Below are 15,839 nucleotides of genomic sequence, written 5' to 3' on the forward strand. Positions count from 1 at the left end.
GGGGCACGAACCCGTGTCCCCTGCATCGGCAGGCGGACTCTCAACCACTGCGCCACCAGGGAAGCCCGTAAGCCAGCTTTTGCTAGTCACTTGGGGTAGGCTGGTGGTGGAAGCTCTGCTCATCAGTTGCTTTCACCTGGCTTTTGTTCACTGGCCTTTCATTCATTTTCTTTATCGTTGAGATCCCCTCACCTGTCTTCCTAAAAGTACTGGGTGATATTTTTCTTTTGAAAAGTGAAACTGAAATGAAGTCAGTTCTCTTGCCATGGGCTTTGGCAATAACACCGGACAGCAGATTAAAAGAGGAAGAGACTTGGGAAGTAATTAAGTGCTTCCTTTCTTTATGGGTTCCGAGGCCCAGAGAGCTGAAGCAGTTGCTGACATGACCAGAACTGTGGCTGAGGCCAATTAATCTGGCAGCAGTAGGGGAATCGGTAGTGGGACCTTGGAGGCAAGGCAATGGTTAGAGGGCTAAATGCACTCTATTAGTCACGGCTTAAGTAATGAAAACTCCAGACAGACCATCAAGCCTTAGTTAAAAACTCGCCAGAGCCACACAAATGTTTCTTTAACACTAGCATGAAATGGAACAGAATATTCAAGTGGATGGGGAAATGCAGCAGCTGTCACTGGTTTAGGATTCAGCAACTTTCTGTGGCATGAGGGTTGAGCATTTGAAATGTGGCTAATGCAACTGATAAACGGAGTTTTAAACTGTACTTAATTTCAATTCATTTAAATTTAAATAGCTACATGGGCTAGCAGCTGCCATATGGGACAGTGCAGCTCTAGTAAACGAAATAACAGAGAATGAGAAAACATCCCGGCCTTGGGGAATGAGGGATGGAGAAGACACAGATCTCACAGCCCCCTCTGTGCCAGCCAAGGCACTGCTACAGATGCCGTGCCCCATTCCTGCCCGGAGGCTGCAAGACTCCCCACCAGCTGCTCTCTTGGGGCAGAAACCCCTGTCTTGCCCAAGTTCAGCCTCCTTTTCCTTCCCACCTGGCACGCAGGCTCGCATTTACCTCTTTTTCTGCCTCTTTAAGCTCAGCTTCTTTCTCTTTGACTCTCTGGACGAACATCTGTCTCATCTCCTCTTCTTTTTTCTGGAGCTCCCCTAGGAACTCATTCCTTTTGGCCTCATATGTCTCCTGCAAACTGCGAACATGGTCAGGTTAATTCCCCTGCCTTTGAAATGGCTCCGGTTCACTGAAAACTGGCCCCGGTGATCCTCCCTGGGTTCTCCCACCCTCTCCTCCTCAATTCTGTGGGACGTGCAAAAGCAGAAGCACAAAGCTGTGGGCACCTGGATTGGCAGGTGACAGCAGGGTCACAGGGTGCTGCGGGGGGGTTATGGGGCCACCCTGGTGAACCCGAGAGCTATCTGGAACTGGGAGTGACTTAGAACATCTGCTTCTAAACCCTGATTTACAGATAAAGAAAGAGGCCCAGAGAAGTGAGGTGATTCGCTCAAGATCACACAGCTAGTTAGAGGCAGAGCTGAGACCGGAAGCTGGGTTTCGTCTCATAATCTAGGTCATTCCACCTGCACTACGCTGCCAGGTCCCGGCTCTGAAACTGATCACACTGATGAACGATTTCAACAAACACTTGATGAGACTCCACCATGTGCTGGACACAGAAGTAAGTGATACTATGCTAGTCACGCGATATCTAGAGCCAACAGCCACTGTGCCTGCCAAGGAACTCACAGTCTAGTGGGAGATGCCTGGGTTAAGTGTCCCTGCCCCCGACCTGGACTTAGTTTTAAAGAAACAGGAGTTAGCCTGGTGAAGAGGAAGAGGATGTGTGCTCCGAAGAGGGCAGCCTGTGGAAGGGCACATGTGGAGAAGGAATGGCACACCCGGCTGGAGTAGTGGGAGATGAGGTTCCCGAGTGTGGCAGGAGAGAGCAGGCATTGGATGCCACGTTAAGACTTAAGATGTTTTAAGCAGGGCTGACTTGATCCATTTTGAAAATGGGAAAGACCACTCTGGGCACTGTGTGAAGGACGGACTTTCCAACAATCCAAGTAAGAAATGACAGGATCTTAACGTCAAGGGCTGGGAAGGAATGTGGGAATGGGAGACAAGCGAGGGAAGCAGAACTCCCAGGACATGGAAGGAGTCAAAGATGATTCTGGTTTTTCGACTTGGGCAACCAGATGGATGGTGGTGCCATGTACTACGACAGGGAACCCTGGAGGAGGAGTACGTTTAAGGAGATGAATTAAATTTGAGACAGCCTGAGTTTTCAGGTACCTCCTCTATGGGACAGCCAAGTGAAAATATCCAGTAAGCAGTTGGGATCACTGGGTTTGGAGCGCAAAAGTAAGATGCCAGCTTGGGAGTAATCTATTTCTAGGTGGTAATTAGGGCTGTGAGAGTAGAAAGGACCAGCTGCGAAGAACACAGAGAGTGAAAGGAGCAGAGGCCATCAGAAAGAACAGGGAAAGGAAGAAGCTGAACAAAATGAACCTGCCGATGAGGCTTCGAAGGAGTAGTAGCGCGCGCTACTACTGAGAGGCCTGAAACCAGCCGGACTAGTGCTAGAAAAGCCAAAGGCAGAGAGAATTTCGGGAAGGAGGCAGAGGGGACGAGTGTCAAATGCTATGTTGAGATTAAAAAAAGATGGGACTCAGAGGCCACAGTGGAATTGGCCGTGAGTATGTGACTGCTGACCTCGGAGAGAGGGGTCTGCATTCAGTGGTGCAGTGGAGGCAGAAGCCAGTAAATACAGACCAATTCTTTCCCCTTCCCATCAGGGCCGAACTCCTTGACAGGGCGGAGGCTGGTGACGAGGAGCAGGGTGAGGGAGAGTTTCTTTAGGATGAGAATGTCTGCCTGCAACAGGGAAAGGAGCCAGCAGAGAAAACGTGCAGAGGGCAAAGACGCGGGAAACAGAGGTAGTCAGGATGGAGCCGACTTAGGAGGGGAGGGGACTAGACGACCCCTCTTCCCCGGCAGGTGCAGATTCAAGCTGTCGGAAGGGAAGGAGGGAGCAAGCAAAGGTAACGCCCACCAGAGAGACCAGCATGTTTTCCTCCAACTCCAGGGGGCTCCGGCAGCCCCTGTCCACGAAAGGGACGTTCACTCGCCCCTCCAGAACCAGGCATCCCCAATGGAATGGCTATGCTTTGCCCCCAGGTTGGCCTTCTGCTGTGAACAGGTACTGCGGGATCTCAGGGGCCATTTGAAGGCCATCTCATCCCACGGGCATCCCCCTTACTTGCTTATCGAGGCCTGACAGTTCCTGAAAGGGGACGTGAGCTCCAATAAAGGACACCACACGGTAATTCACGATGTGGGGCTTACGTCACATGTCATGCGTCCAGCTCAAACACTTAAACATATAGCTCCCATCAGCATAGTTCTGTGAAAGCATTTGAAGCAATGTTTTCAAAAACATTCCTCTTTGAAGGCATCTTAGATTCTGATTTGAAATGTCAATGATTATTAACATCCTGTGGTCAAAACAAAACTTGCCCTCGAACACAAACACTAAGGACGGCGAAAGAAGAGCCGGAAGTTCATCAACACTTGTGCGATGACTGCTGCCTGGTCCCATGTGGTTTTGATAACGGGGAGGGGGGCTAAAGAACAGACTGGAAACCCGACAGAGCAGAAGGGAGCCGGATGTAGAAAGTAGGGCGGTGGCCAGACACAGACTGCCACATGGAGGAACAAGGCCCAGATCTCATTGCAAGATCTCAATGAGGTTAGGCAAGGTTACACAACCAGGGCTCGCAGCTGCCGTGTCAATGCTTGGGGCAGCAAGACAATCGGCCTCGCCCGTCCCCCGGCCTCCTCCCTGCCCCCACCCTTATAAGCAGGACAGCAATGCTTATTACCAGGCCCGTCCTGCCACAGCTCCCCCGGCAGGTGTGCCGAGGCAGAGAAGGGACAGGCAAGTGGAAGTGGCGAGCGACTCAGCCCTGTGGCTCCAGGCCTGGGCACCCGTGTCTCACACCTCCCCTGTGAATTCTCCAGGGCGAGGCTTCCCCACCGCCGCCGCCCCCGTCGTGTGCGCTGAGCTGAGCTGGGCCGGGCTGGTGGGAGAGGTACCTGAAGGGCTTGCTGTCGGGGTCGGTGTCCTTAAAGCCCATCTCCTCCAGCTTACAGCGGCGGTACAGTTCATAGTGCCGGCTGTGGGTCTGCTCCCGGAGATCCTCCATGTTGACCCGGATCAGCATCTCCCGCAGCTTCACAAAGTCGCAGTGGGCTTCATTTTCAACTGCAGAGCAGCGGTTGGGGTATTGGAAAGGAAGGTCACAAGAAGCAGAGATGGACAAAACGAGACGGGAAATGTCTGACAGTGACATCGCCTTTCAACCTGTGTATATAGAGCTCACAATTTTGCCTCCTAATTGGCTTTTCTACTAAAAAAGGCAAATGAAAAGTTACAAGAATGACAGTAGTGGAAAACTGAAATACCATAAAAATATCTAAGAAAACATTCATTAGCACCTCAACCCCAATTCACCCATCAGACATTCACAGAGATGTCTGCGCCGCACCACTTTTAGGACAATGGCAAATGCACATTCAACCATCCGTCTTGATAAATACTTGCAGAATTTCTGTTCCCAGGATTGTGTGAGGCACTGGAAATTCAGAAACATGCGAGTCTTGCCCGTAGGAGCTTCCAGTTTAGTGGAAGAACATAATACAATGCAAAAATTACCAACATGGAGGTATACAGCCAAGGTGCAACAAAAGCCCAGAAAAGCCCGGGGGCCTGAGAACTCCAGGGAGAGTGAAGGCTTCAACAAAGAGATGACAGACCCCTAAGATGACTCTTGAAGGAAGGCTAGGAATTAATCAGGCAGATAAGGGACTCATCCTTGCAAGAACTCAATGAGGTTAGGCGAGGTTACACAACTAGAAGTCGCAGGGTTTGGAGTGCAATCCAGGTCCTCTAAAGGAGAGACAAAGGCTATGACCAGGTGCCAAAGTCCAAAGAATAAGGGGGAAGAACTAGGACAGCAATAGATGACAGTGACAAGAAAGGATGTGGACCACAGTGTGGCCCATCTGGATGGGAGAAGCTTCAGAGGAGATGTTTTTAGAGGGTGGATAATGGCCTGATGGCAGCAATGATGACAAGGACAGAGTGGGCCCCACTTTCCAGCCTGAGTGAACAAGCCCCCTCCTCAAAAGAGCGTGGCAAAGGTCTGCGTTTGGGGCAGTGGCCAAGAAGGACAGAGGTGTGGACCCAATCCCAGCAAAGGGACTTCGGGTCATGAGCAGCGCTCTGGCACGTGTCTCCGGGCACGGCTCCACCTTGCTGGAATGGGGAGATGTGGCCTGACCACGCTGGGACAGTAGCATCTGAGATGATGAACAGGCACAGTCACCCCAGATTCTGTCTCACGGGTCTGGGAGAAGGTCGTGGGGACAGGGAGGGAGACGGGGACGACAGGGCGGGGCAGGGTTACAGCAGATTGCATTGCGGTCATCGGAGCAATCTTTCCAAAGCCCAAATCAGCTCACATAACCCCTTTGCTTAAGACACACTGCCTCTGGGAGAAAGCCCCTCGCTGTCGTAGAACATATCAGCGTTAAGTCAGGCAACTCCTCAGGACAATCTCCTCCTCCATCCCTGGAGAGTGGTCCCTGATGGCCAGTCACAAGGAGTGACTCCAAGGCCCTGCAAGGCCCAGACAATGCATGGCTTCTCTCGCTCAAACAGAACCACGAACTCCGACTTACAAGAAACCCTTGGAAAACCCCCTCTGTCGGTTGGGTGTGGGGTGGTCTGAATCGGAGTATGTCATTGGGACCACGTCTGCTAGCTTCTCCTCATTTCACCTCAGGTTCCTGTCTCTCAGACTCCAAAATGCACTCCCAGGGTGGGACTGTTGGTCCAGAAAGCACTTGCAAATGTTCTGGGAGGAGCATCCCCAGCCCCAAATGGTAAAGGCAAGACCTAGCATGGTTCTGATGCCCAGCGTTGTCCTTACCCGCGGAAAAGCCAGCTATCGCCGGAGGGTGTCTGGCGCGCCCCAGAGCCTGCCAGCCTTTGATGTGATGTGGACAACTTTCCACCAGCTTCCGGATGTTTGCTCAGTGGCTGGAATGAGTTTACAGTAAACCAGCCACCCTCTCACACACGGTGCCCCTGCCGTCTGCCACCCAGCATATGGCTGGAGACTCGGCGGACCAGACACCTCTTACACCCGTGGCAATGTCCTGGGCCTTATCCACTGAACTGACTAGTACCAAAGGTAACTTACTTAGTATGTGTCAGGCAGGCCACAAAAGGAAATTTCCTGAGCCCGTAGGCGATACGTCTGTTTTTAATTTGCAAAATAATCATACATACAAGAGTGCTTGAAATGTACAATTTAAAGGTTTAAAAAAAAAAAAAAAAAAAAAGAACACCGATGTATCCACGGCCCAGGTGAAACATTACCAGTGCCCTAGAAGTCCCTTTGTGTCCCTGATCTCATGCCTCTCCTTCCCTGCAACAAGACTTAACCACTGGCCTGAGTTGGGGATTTATCCTTCCTTTGTTTTTCTGTATAGTTTTACCACTTATGCATGAATTCCTAAAGTTTAGTTTTATCTACTTTTGGAATCCATACAAATGGAATCATACAGCCTGTCTTCTCCTCTGATTTACTTAGCTCAACATTATGTTTCTGAGATGCACTGCTGTAGATGTAACTAAAGTCCACCCATTTTCGCTGCTGAATAATATTGCATTATTTGAACATCCCACAATTCTCCCAATCTATTTTTAATGGCTATCTGGCTTGTTTCTAATTATTTGCTATTATGAACAATGCTGCTGTGGACATTGTTGTCTGTCTCCTGGTCCACTCAGGCGAGCACCCACGCTTTCTCACACCTTCCCACCTTACTCCAAGTACATTTATTTTTGTTTTAAGAATGCCTCCTCCATTACAGACAAAGAGGGCCTGCTCACCGCAGAGAATCCGGGTATGGAGCCAGAGTTTGCCTGCTGGCAACGCCTACGGATGTTTGAGGCCCAAGCTGAATGAGTAGAGACTGGGGACAAGTAAGGGACTGGTCACACAGGGGCTGAGGACAAGCAAAGAGACAGACAGAAGGGGATCCCTGAGCGCAGCCCCTCTCCTGGAGATTCACTCACCCTGCACCGTGCCCCAGGGATACTGCCGTGCCTTCATCATCTTGTTCCCTATCTTCAGTTCTTCTGTGCTGCCAATGACAGCAAACGGCAGGTGGGCCTGGAACAGGAGGCAGACAAAAGCTCTGAACTCCGGGGAAAGGCACTGAGCGACCCCCAGTTCAGCCGCTGGTCATCGCCGGGGCCTCGGCGCTCCAGCTGCAGTGTCCCTCACCGTCGCCAGTATCAAGAGGCCTATCTTAAGCTCCCGAGCTGTGTAGGGAGAATAGGCCTAGTCCAAGCTTCTGCTGTTCAGAAATTCACAATCGAAGGTAACAAGGACATGGCCGAGTGCGTAGGGAACAAAGACAGCAAATAAGCAGAATAATGAGCAGATACACAGATTAGCCAGCTAGTCAGTCTTCACAGCTGCCGAGGGGAAGAGCCTTTGGAGCGCAGGTGAGTGGGATAAGGGGGGCCATGTGTGGAGAGAGACTAAAGGAGAACCAAGGGATCTTGGTTCTTGGGATCACTGCCCCCGCTTCCCGGAGTGTGACAGCACCGAGAATAGGCACGTACAGAGACCCCACTGCTGACTGAGACGGACGCTCCTGAGTCTCATCCTTCCCTAGAGCAAGAGCTCGCGCTGAACCCGAGCCTAGAAGTCAAGTCCCCAAGTATTTACCCACGTGCCCATCCCTGTGCGGGGTTCTGTGTCAGGGGGCTATAAGGGAAACAAAAGGAGTAGAAGACACACTCTCTCGCCCTCGGGGAGCTTACACTCTGGTTGGGGAGTGTTAAGTGTACCCAAAATCACATAAGACAGAATATGCCCAAGGGCTCAAGTGTATGGTCTGGTGCCCTGCACACAGTAGGTGCTTAATAAATACTCCTTGAATGGCAGTGGCATGACCACAGGAATAGCAGAGGAAAGAAAAGTACAAATGCTTGCAGGGGAGGGGGGTAATGAGGAGCGAGTCCCAGAGAAGAGGCAGCCGCCCCCATCTGGTAGCGTGGGACCTGGGACACCGGCACTGCACCCCATTCCACAGGGAGCCGGCCAGGTTATAAGTCTGAGTCACCACCGGCCAAAGGGAAGCACTGAATAAATACTGTTTACAAACCAGGTGATCCTGGGTGGAGTTTTGGCCGAAAGGACTTTACACAGAGAAGGAAAAAGTCCACTGGAACAAGCTTTCTTAGCCTGCTTGGAGAAACAGGCTTCGATCTCAGATATTCTGACCCACTTGCTCGCTCATCCAGTCTACAAATATTTACTGAGCTCCTACTATGTGCCAGGCATTAAGAAGAATACAACGTCGAAAAAGCTCAGAGCCTGCCCCTGGCGAGTGCACAGTGTGGTAGGGGAAAGACGCACCAACAGTGATAATACAGTAAAGGTCCAGACGATGAACACAGGTTTGAGGGCTGGAGGAACTCAAGAGGAAGGAGAAGTTAATTCCGTGGGAAGTCAAAGCAGGCTTCACAGAGTAGGTAGTGGCAATCGTACTAACGGGATTGGGAGCTATGGACCTGATATTAGCAGCAGCTCTGTTTCCCACATACCAGGTGCTCTACGTTGCATTATCTCATCGAATCTTTACAACACTGGGAGGTAGGTATTCTTATTACCCCCATTTTACAGAAGAGGAAACTGAAGTCCAGAAGGGCTAAATGACTTGCCAGCAGCCACACCGTAGTTAAGAGGCAGAGCTAGGGGTGGAATCCAGGTCTCTCTGACTTCAAAGCCCACCCCTGCTGGTCTACCACTCCCTTTTGGGGGGTTCGAGCAGCGGATGAGGGGAGCACTGTAAACCCCGGGGGTGAACTGGCCATGCAAGGCCAGATTGTAAGAGGCAGTTGAAATCCGATCTCACAGCCAATCCTTCCTTTCCATTCTCCTCTAACTCTGCACCCCAAGAATGCTCTTCAGAGTGGAAGGACACAGGCGTTAGTCAGGAGCTCAGCCCCAGGACATCTGCTAACCCCCCAAGGTGCTTGGCCATTCAGCTGAAGCAGCTCCCCCTTCACCCCCTCTCAGCTGCTCTCCAATGATCATCTCAGGTGTTCCCACACCCCTTCCCACTTCAATGACTGTCCCTGAAGTGGGGACAGAGGACAGAGGGAAAGATGAGGTTATGGATACGGAAGGTGGGTGAGGGGTGGAGGTGGGAAATGTTTCATCAGTCCTAGTAGGGGACCGATCACGAGGGTCATTGGGCGTGCGACATATGGAGCATGGGGTGGGGGGCAATGAAATCCTGAAAACTCTGCCTGAGTGCCAGAGCATCTGTGACCTCTGCCAGCTGGCTTTGCAGGGGGGCCATCTGGACACAATTCATTCCCCCTCAGAGACCCAAGACATGTCGGGAGCCTCAAATCCACCCCCAAACACTCTCAAGGAAAAGGCTGCCCCTCCTGCACAGAGTCCAAAGCTTCAGTCACACGAAGGGGCAGCCATGGCAGAGGGCTAGACCGAGGGAGGAGATGTTGCATCATTCTCACGCATCCTGGGCTCTCGGCTGAAAGTGATGGAGGACGAGGGCATGTGAAGTGGGAAGTACTTCTCTGGGCTTAAGAGCAAAAAAAGAAAAAAAAAAAATCCAAGAAGAGAATAAAGGCATTAAAAAATGTCAGTATTCCCTTGGGTCTGTTATTTTGATCTCCAAAAGACATTGTTAGTTCGAATGCCGGGGTCACTTGCTTTCCCTCCTCCTTAAACTGCTGTCATTTTATCCCTCCCCGCTCTAAAACACACAGCCCCTGCCACGGCAGCTTCAGAGGGCTCCCGAGGCCTCCCACACACACTCCTTTGCAACTGGCATCAAAGTCTGTTCATTTCCGAGTGCTCCCAGGCAGATTTCATTTGATTCTACAACAGGCTTACAGGGCAGTTAGTATAAGCCCCATTCGCGATTTGGAAAACTGGTGCACAGAAAAGTTAACCGAGTTGCCCAGGTCCCTAAGTCCCGTGCCTAGATCTTCCCAGGGAGCAGTGAGGACACCGCGCTGTAGCTGCCAGCCTCTCCCAACCACCCAGGGCTGGGAAGTCAGCTCAGCTTTGACCATGAAAGACGGGAAATCATGAGGCCAGCTCTGGCCCTCTTTCTGCTGCTCTTGAGAGACTGATGGCTCTGAAAACCAGAACAGAGTCGAGCAGAGCAGGGAGAAGGTAAACCCTCCAACCAACCCCACCCCCAGGGCTGATACTTTGTATGTGTGGGCCCAGGGAGGAGAGGGTAGATGCAAGACGGCGCAGCTGCTGAAACCTGGACAGGTTCCTAAGGGGACTCCATGTTACCCTCTCTCGCCCAAGAGACCTCGGATGCCCGTCTCAGAAAACTCCACCAGGAGATAGTCCCAAGCCTCCTCCTGGGAGTCTGTTCCCAGACTCACTACCTTTGCAGCCTCATATGTACCTTAAATTCCTCTCGGTACATTTTAAAGTGTTTGATGATCCAACTGGCATGACCATCCCCCTAAGCCTCGTGAAACAGAATGTCAGGACCACCGTTTATCTCTCATCTGATAATATCCCGAGGGGGTGTGGTTTCCTCCCAGCGGGACAGTATTTCCCAGTCGTGCTGCCAGTTACGCTGGCCTCCATTCTAGGCTCCTACCAGTGACCGAGAATTGTCTGATTCTCTCAAGTCAACCCTTGGCGGTGATTCCCACAAAAGTACGTGCCAACAATGGAAACGGCACTGCTGCCTCAGGAGGAGACAGGCTTGTGCCCGTGGGTCTCCCTGTGACCCTCCGGGTCACCCATGCGCTCTCACTGGGCCCAAATGCCTTTGCGAGGGTCAAACCCAAGACCTCACGGGCAGCCAACTGACTGAGCCGAGTCGAGTAACTGGGCCTAGTCCCTGGTCCCCGGCCATGGTTTGAACCATTCAAAGAACAACTTTCGATTTAAACCACATAGCAATTTTAAGCATTAACGTCTACAACCTTGAGAGCTCTCAGAGCATAGGTGGAAAGGAGCAAGCGACAAGACCTCTCCCTCCCTTCTCTTTCCCCTCAAGCTGAAATAAGGGTTTTCAGAGCCACCCAGAAGCCCAGGGGGAGGCTAGACCTCACGACTCTCATTTCCTGCCATGAAAATCCCTAGTGGGGAGCTGCAGGATGACTGGCGGCTCTTCTGCACTTGGGCAAGAGGCTTCTTCCACTCTTCCAATCCAGTTCCCATGACAATTGGCTGGGGTGGCCGAGGCTGTGAGGCTGGAGTCAAATTCAGAATTGAAAGGCCAGCACCCATTCCTCCTACCAGCCAAGCCCGGCTCTCTGATGATGCAGCTTCATATGCACGGCTTGTCCGAAGAGCCAGTTTGACACAGTTGCTCCAAGTGGCAGACAGGCTCAGCAATCCTGTGTATATATTTTATAGCAGCAACTCCCCACCCTTTCCCCATCACACCACATGTAACACACAGCGTTCACATGCACGCCCCCTCCCATGCACATGCCCAGTTCAGGCACACTAGCTGTGAGCCACCCGTCTTTCCCCCTCAGAAAAGCCTGGGGGAACGCAAGGGAATGAGTGCTGAGTGATGCTCTTACAGGGATAAGTCGGAATCCACTCAAATTTAGTTTTTCAAGGTGAAACACAGGACTAATGGAAGAAAGGACCCAGAACCCCTTCACAGCCAAAAAAGCATGGTTGAGGACTGCTGCTTCGTAGCACGGGAAGTTTCTGACCTTGAGGCCAAGGCTGCCCGAGCTTCAAGCAAGGGCCCAGAGCTAAGTCGAGAGCAGAGCCCAAAGTGATTGCCACTCCTGACCCACAATGCAGCCAGAGGTCGTTTTGTGTGATGCCCTGAGATTGCTGAGGACTCTTCGCCCCTATCTGTCCTTAGCAAAGCAAACCGCAAGCCTGAAAGCTGCCTAGTGACTTATGGAATCCACGTTCAAAAGGTATCTATGGGGCCTGACGTTCTGAGGTGACTAGGCGCTTCCAGACATCAGTGCCTGGTGACGCTTCTCTCTAGGCTCCAATTTTCTTGCAGACTAGGCACCCTTTCAGGTTTTCTCATCATGACAGAAGCTAGTTTCCATCAAAATGCCCTGACCGCTGGAGAGGATAAGCACTAATCTTTTTTTTTTTTTTTTTAAGTTTTTTAACGCTCATGACCGGTCAGAGAGGCTACAACTCCACCTCCCACAATCCACACAGCTCTACCCTTGGGCCAGATTTGTGTCAAAGATGATGAGGGACCTCTCATCACAAACATATCTCGGGTGTATTGATGGGCAGGAAGTCAGGCGAGACAGTGACTTGCTGCCCCGCCATGCTAATTTGTTGGCCGATTCATAGGAGGCGGCGGCTGATGATCTAATGATAACTTAGGGGGTGGCGGCAGCAGGAAAGTTTTCTAAAAATGGCTTTTATTACAAGGCTTTCCTGAGTCTGGCTATACCCAGGCATTATGTCATTAGGAAAAACTGATGCCTCTCAACAGAGAAAAAGAAATCTGTTCCCAAAGCAGAGGCTTTCTGCAAGCTATTATCTGTCTCCTTGAAATCACAACATTGAAGATTTCGCAGCAACAGCATCAACACATTGGAAAGAAGCACGAGGAGCTGTCTGACTCCCTGCCTTCTTCATTACTCATTCCTCTAGTAGGGGGAGTGGGGGAGTGAGAGGAAAGATGGCAAGTGGCTGGTTGTGTTTTTTTTTTTTTCCTTCAATTCATTCACACTCAATAAAGCAAAGCATAACCCTGAAATTTAAAAATAACATTTCTCTAGTCACCAGAAAAAGTGGAGGCTACATGTCATTTTTTCTCCCAGGGGCAAAGGCCTTGATTATCTGAGTACAGATTAGCCTCGAGTCTCCGAAGCCAGCCAATTTTTTCAGCCTTGCCTTCTTTCGCCGCATCAATTGGTCAGAGACAAAGACCGTTTGCCTTTCCGGCAGTCCCATGGGGGCTGCCTGGCCTAGACCAGTGTGGCATCAGAGAGGAGGGTGGAAGGAGAGGTCTGAATCCCCTGGAGTCAGTCTTTCCCTCCCTCAGTCTCTGGCTATTAATCTCTACATCTCTGAGGAGAGAGGAGCTGTTTGCTTCTGGATTCTTTCTCACAAATACCTGAGACTTGGATAATGAAAGTTGACTACCCTAAGATGGATGGTGATGTTTGACTGCTATTTGATAAAATAATCATGATTAAGAGCAAATGGCCAGGGCTTCCCTGGTGGCGCAGTGGTTGGGAGTCCGCCTGCCGATGCAGGGGACACGGGTTCGTGCCCTGGTCTGGGAAGATCCCACGTGCCGCGGAGCGGCTGGGCCCGTGAGCCACGGCCGCTGAGCCTGCGCGTCCGGAGCCTGTGCTCCGCGACGGGAGAGGCCACAACAGTGAGAGAGAGGCCCGCGTAGCGCAAAAAATAAAATTAAAAATTAAAAAAAAGAGCAAATGGCCAGAAAGTTGAAGGCCTGTGCTCTCACTCACGTTCATGGTTCCGTTGATCTCTGCCACCAACTCATCATCTGTAGGGAACTGGTAGATCTGGACTCCGTTGCTGACAAGCTCGCTGGTGATTTTGATTTTGAACTTGGTTAGCTCACTCTTAGAAATGGCATCTGATTTGGCAATGATGGGGATGATGTTTACCTAGGGAAGGGAGGAGCAAAGTGGCATCATGGGTGGTAATTTGCCAAACAGCAAAATAATATATGACAATGAGTGCTTACTGTTTGCTGGGCACTGAACTAAGTGCTTTACAAGGATTCACACCATTAAACCCTGACAAAAAACCCTCCCAGGAGGTATTAGTACCACAATGAGAAACTGAGGCACAGAGAGGCTAAGTAGCTTGTCCAAGGCCACAGAGCAGCTAAGTAACAGAACTGGGATCCAGATCCAAGCTTAGCCTTATGCCTGAGTCCACAGTCTTAACCTGCCAGCCCAGATCCAAATTGATGAGCTATGTGATATCTTAATATCAAGGTCACTGCTGGGGTGATCTGAAGCAGAAAGATGACAGTGGACAAGGGGAGAGGTGGCAACTCCTTGCTAACAGTCAGTTGTCCCAACCCATCGGTGCAGGCTAGCCCCAGCCAGCATGAAAGGAACCCACATGCGAAGGGAAGAAGGGCAGGGCTCTGTGAAGATGCACACCTGGCCCTTTCTGGCAGCAAACACTGATGAACCAACCCACTTACGTGAAGACGACCCTGTATTACCAATGTGATCTGAGACTTAGCCAAAAAGAGTTATACTGCCGGAATCTCATGATTAATTTCTGCATAAAGAAAGCAGGTACAAATGCCCAATTTTGGACAGCAAGAGAAAGGACTAATGCTACCCCAAAGTTCAATCCACCTGAACCTCAATCCTTGAAATACCTCCAAGAAGTGACAAGGCTTTTACTGCTGGAGGGTAAAGAAACTTACATGCCTGAGTGAGACAGAACACAGCTAAGCTCAAGTTCACACAGAAAGCACAGCTGGTGCTGCCAGCAGACTCCAATGGGCTGGCATGGATGGTACTTGGGCCCTGAAAAGAGCTCTAGACTTAAGACAAATCTCACCTCCTTTGCTCTTTGCCTCAGGAGCGCCTCCCAAGGCTGACACTGCAGCTTCAGGTGCTGGTCAAAGAAACACTGGACACCTTGGAGGCACCTCCCTTAAAGTCTTGGGGCGTGGGGCTCGAAGCCCTTGGCAAGGTGGCAACACTTTTCGCCACGTCCCCCACTGGCACACTATAAACCCAGGCCTACCTAACTCAGCTCCTCCGCCAGGCCGCCAGCCGCATCACTCTGCTGCCTCTTCAAGACATGTGGGATGTGGCGACATTTCCCAAGTGGCCCGTTACTCGCGGGCAGTGAACTCACTGCTGTGAAAAACGAAAAACTGCTCCTATTTTGATGCTAGCTGAAACTCCGTTTTTATAGTGAATGTGCTACTAAACAACTGCGTATCAAATAGATTTTTTTTCTAAAATAAATTCCCTGGAGTCGGAGAGAGCTCGGTCTGAATCCCAGACCCATTACAAGTTGTCTGACCTGGAGCAAGCTACTTGACTGTGCCTCAGTCTCCTCCTGTGTAAAATGGGGATAATAATAGTACCCACCACACTGGATTATTGGAAGGAGGAAATAAAAACAATGCCTATAAAGTACTCATCACAGTGCCAGACACATATGAAATGTTAGGAGAGGAAACATACTAGTAATTAGGCTTTTTAAAGAATCCTGTGGTCGACTCTTTCGCACAGCCACTAATCCTTTAACATGAAGAATCACTGTCTAATTTATATCCGATGTGGGACTTGCATTTTTCAGTTTATCTTAAAGCAGGATGTGCCTGATTCCCACAGCCATCTGCCTTGGGTATGGAGGCAGTATAACCTGGTGCCACAGATCTGAGTTCAAATCTAGGCTCTGCCAGGAGCTGGCTATATGACAATGGGCATGTCACTTAACCTCTTAGAGCCTCAGTTTCCTCTTCTATAAAATGGGAGGTAATGATAGTGTTTGCCTTACCGAGTTGTTGTGAGGATTCAATGAGATACCCCATGAGGTTCTTTTACAGTTCTTTTACAGTGGCGACATATAATAAGGGTTTAACAGATGTTGGCTGCTATGATAAAATTATTATTGACAATAAGAATAGTAACTTTTTTTTTTTTTTTTTTGGTACGCGGGCCTCTCACTGTCGTGGCCTCTCCCGTTGCGGAGCACAGGCTCCGGACGCGCAGGCTCAGCGGCCATGGCTCACGGGCCCAGCCGCTCCGCGGCATGTGGG

General features: G+C 50.7%; 1 protein-coding gene across 9 annotated transcripts in view; it reads right to left on the minus strand.

The window, feature by feature from the left end:
- SEPTIN6 (septin 6) overlaps positions 1-15,839 on the minus strand; it is a 71,193-nt gene that overhangs the window by 10,980 nt on the left and 44,374 nt on the right. For all 9 annotated transcript variants that reach the window (XM_024128057.3, XM_024128056.3, XM_024128052.3 and 6 more), the window contains 4 exons: positions 13,543-13,704; positions 7,120-7,216; positions 4,068-4,236; positions 1,029-1,161 (listed from right to left, as the gene is read on the minus strand). In XM_024128057.3, coding sequence (XP_023983825.1) covers positions 1,029-1,161; positions 4,068-4,236; positions 7,120-7,216; positions 13,543-13,704 — 561 coding nt within the window. The remainder of the gene's footprint in view (positions 1-1,028; positions 1,162-4,067; positions 4,237-7,119; positions 7,217-13,542; positions 13,705-15,839) is intronic.

Source organism: Physeter macrocephalus, chromosome 21 (genome assembly GCF_002837175.3).
Source record: "Physeter macrocephalus isolate SW-GA chromosome 21, ASM283717v5, whole genome shotgun sequence".
Taxonomy (NCBI): domain Eukaryota; kingdom Metazoa; phylum Chordata; class Mammalia; order Artiodactyla; family Physeteridae; genus Physeter; species Physeter macrocephalus.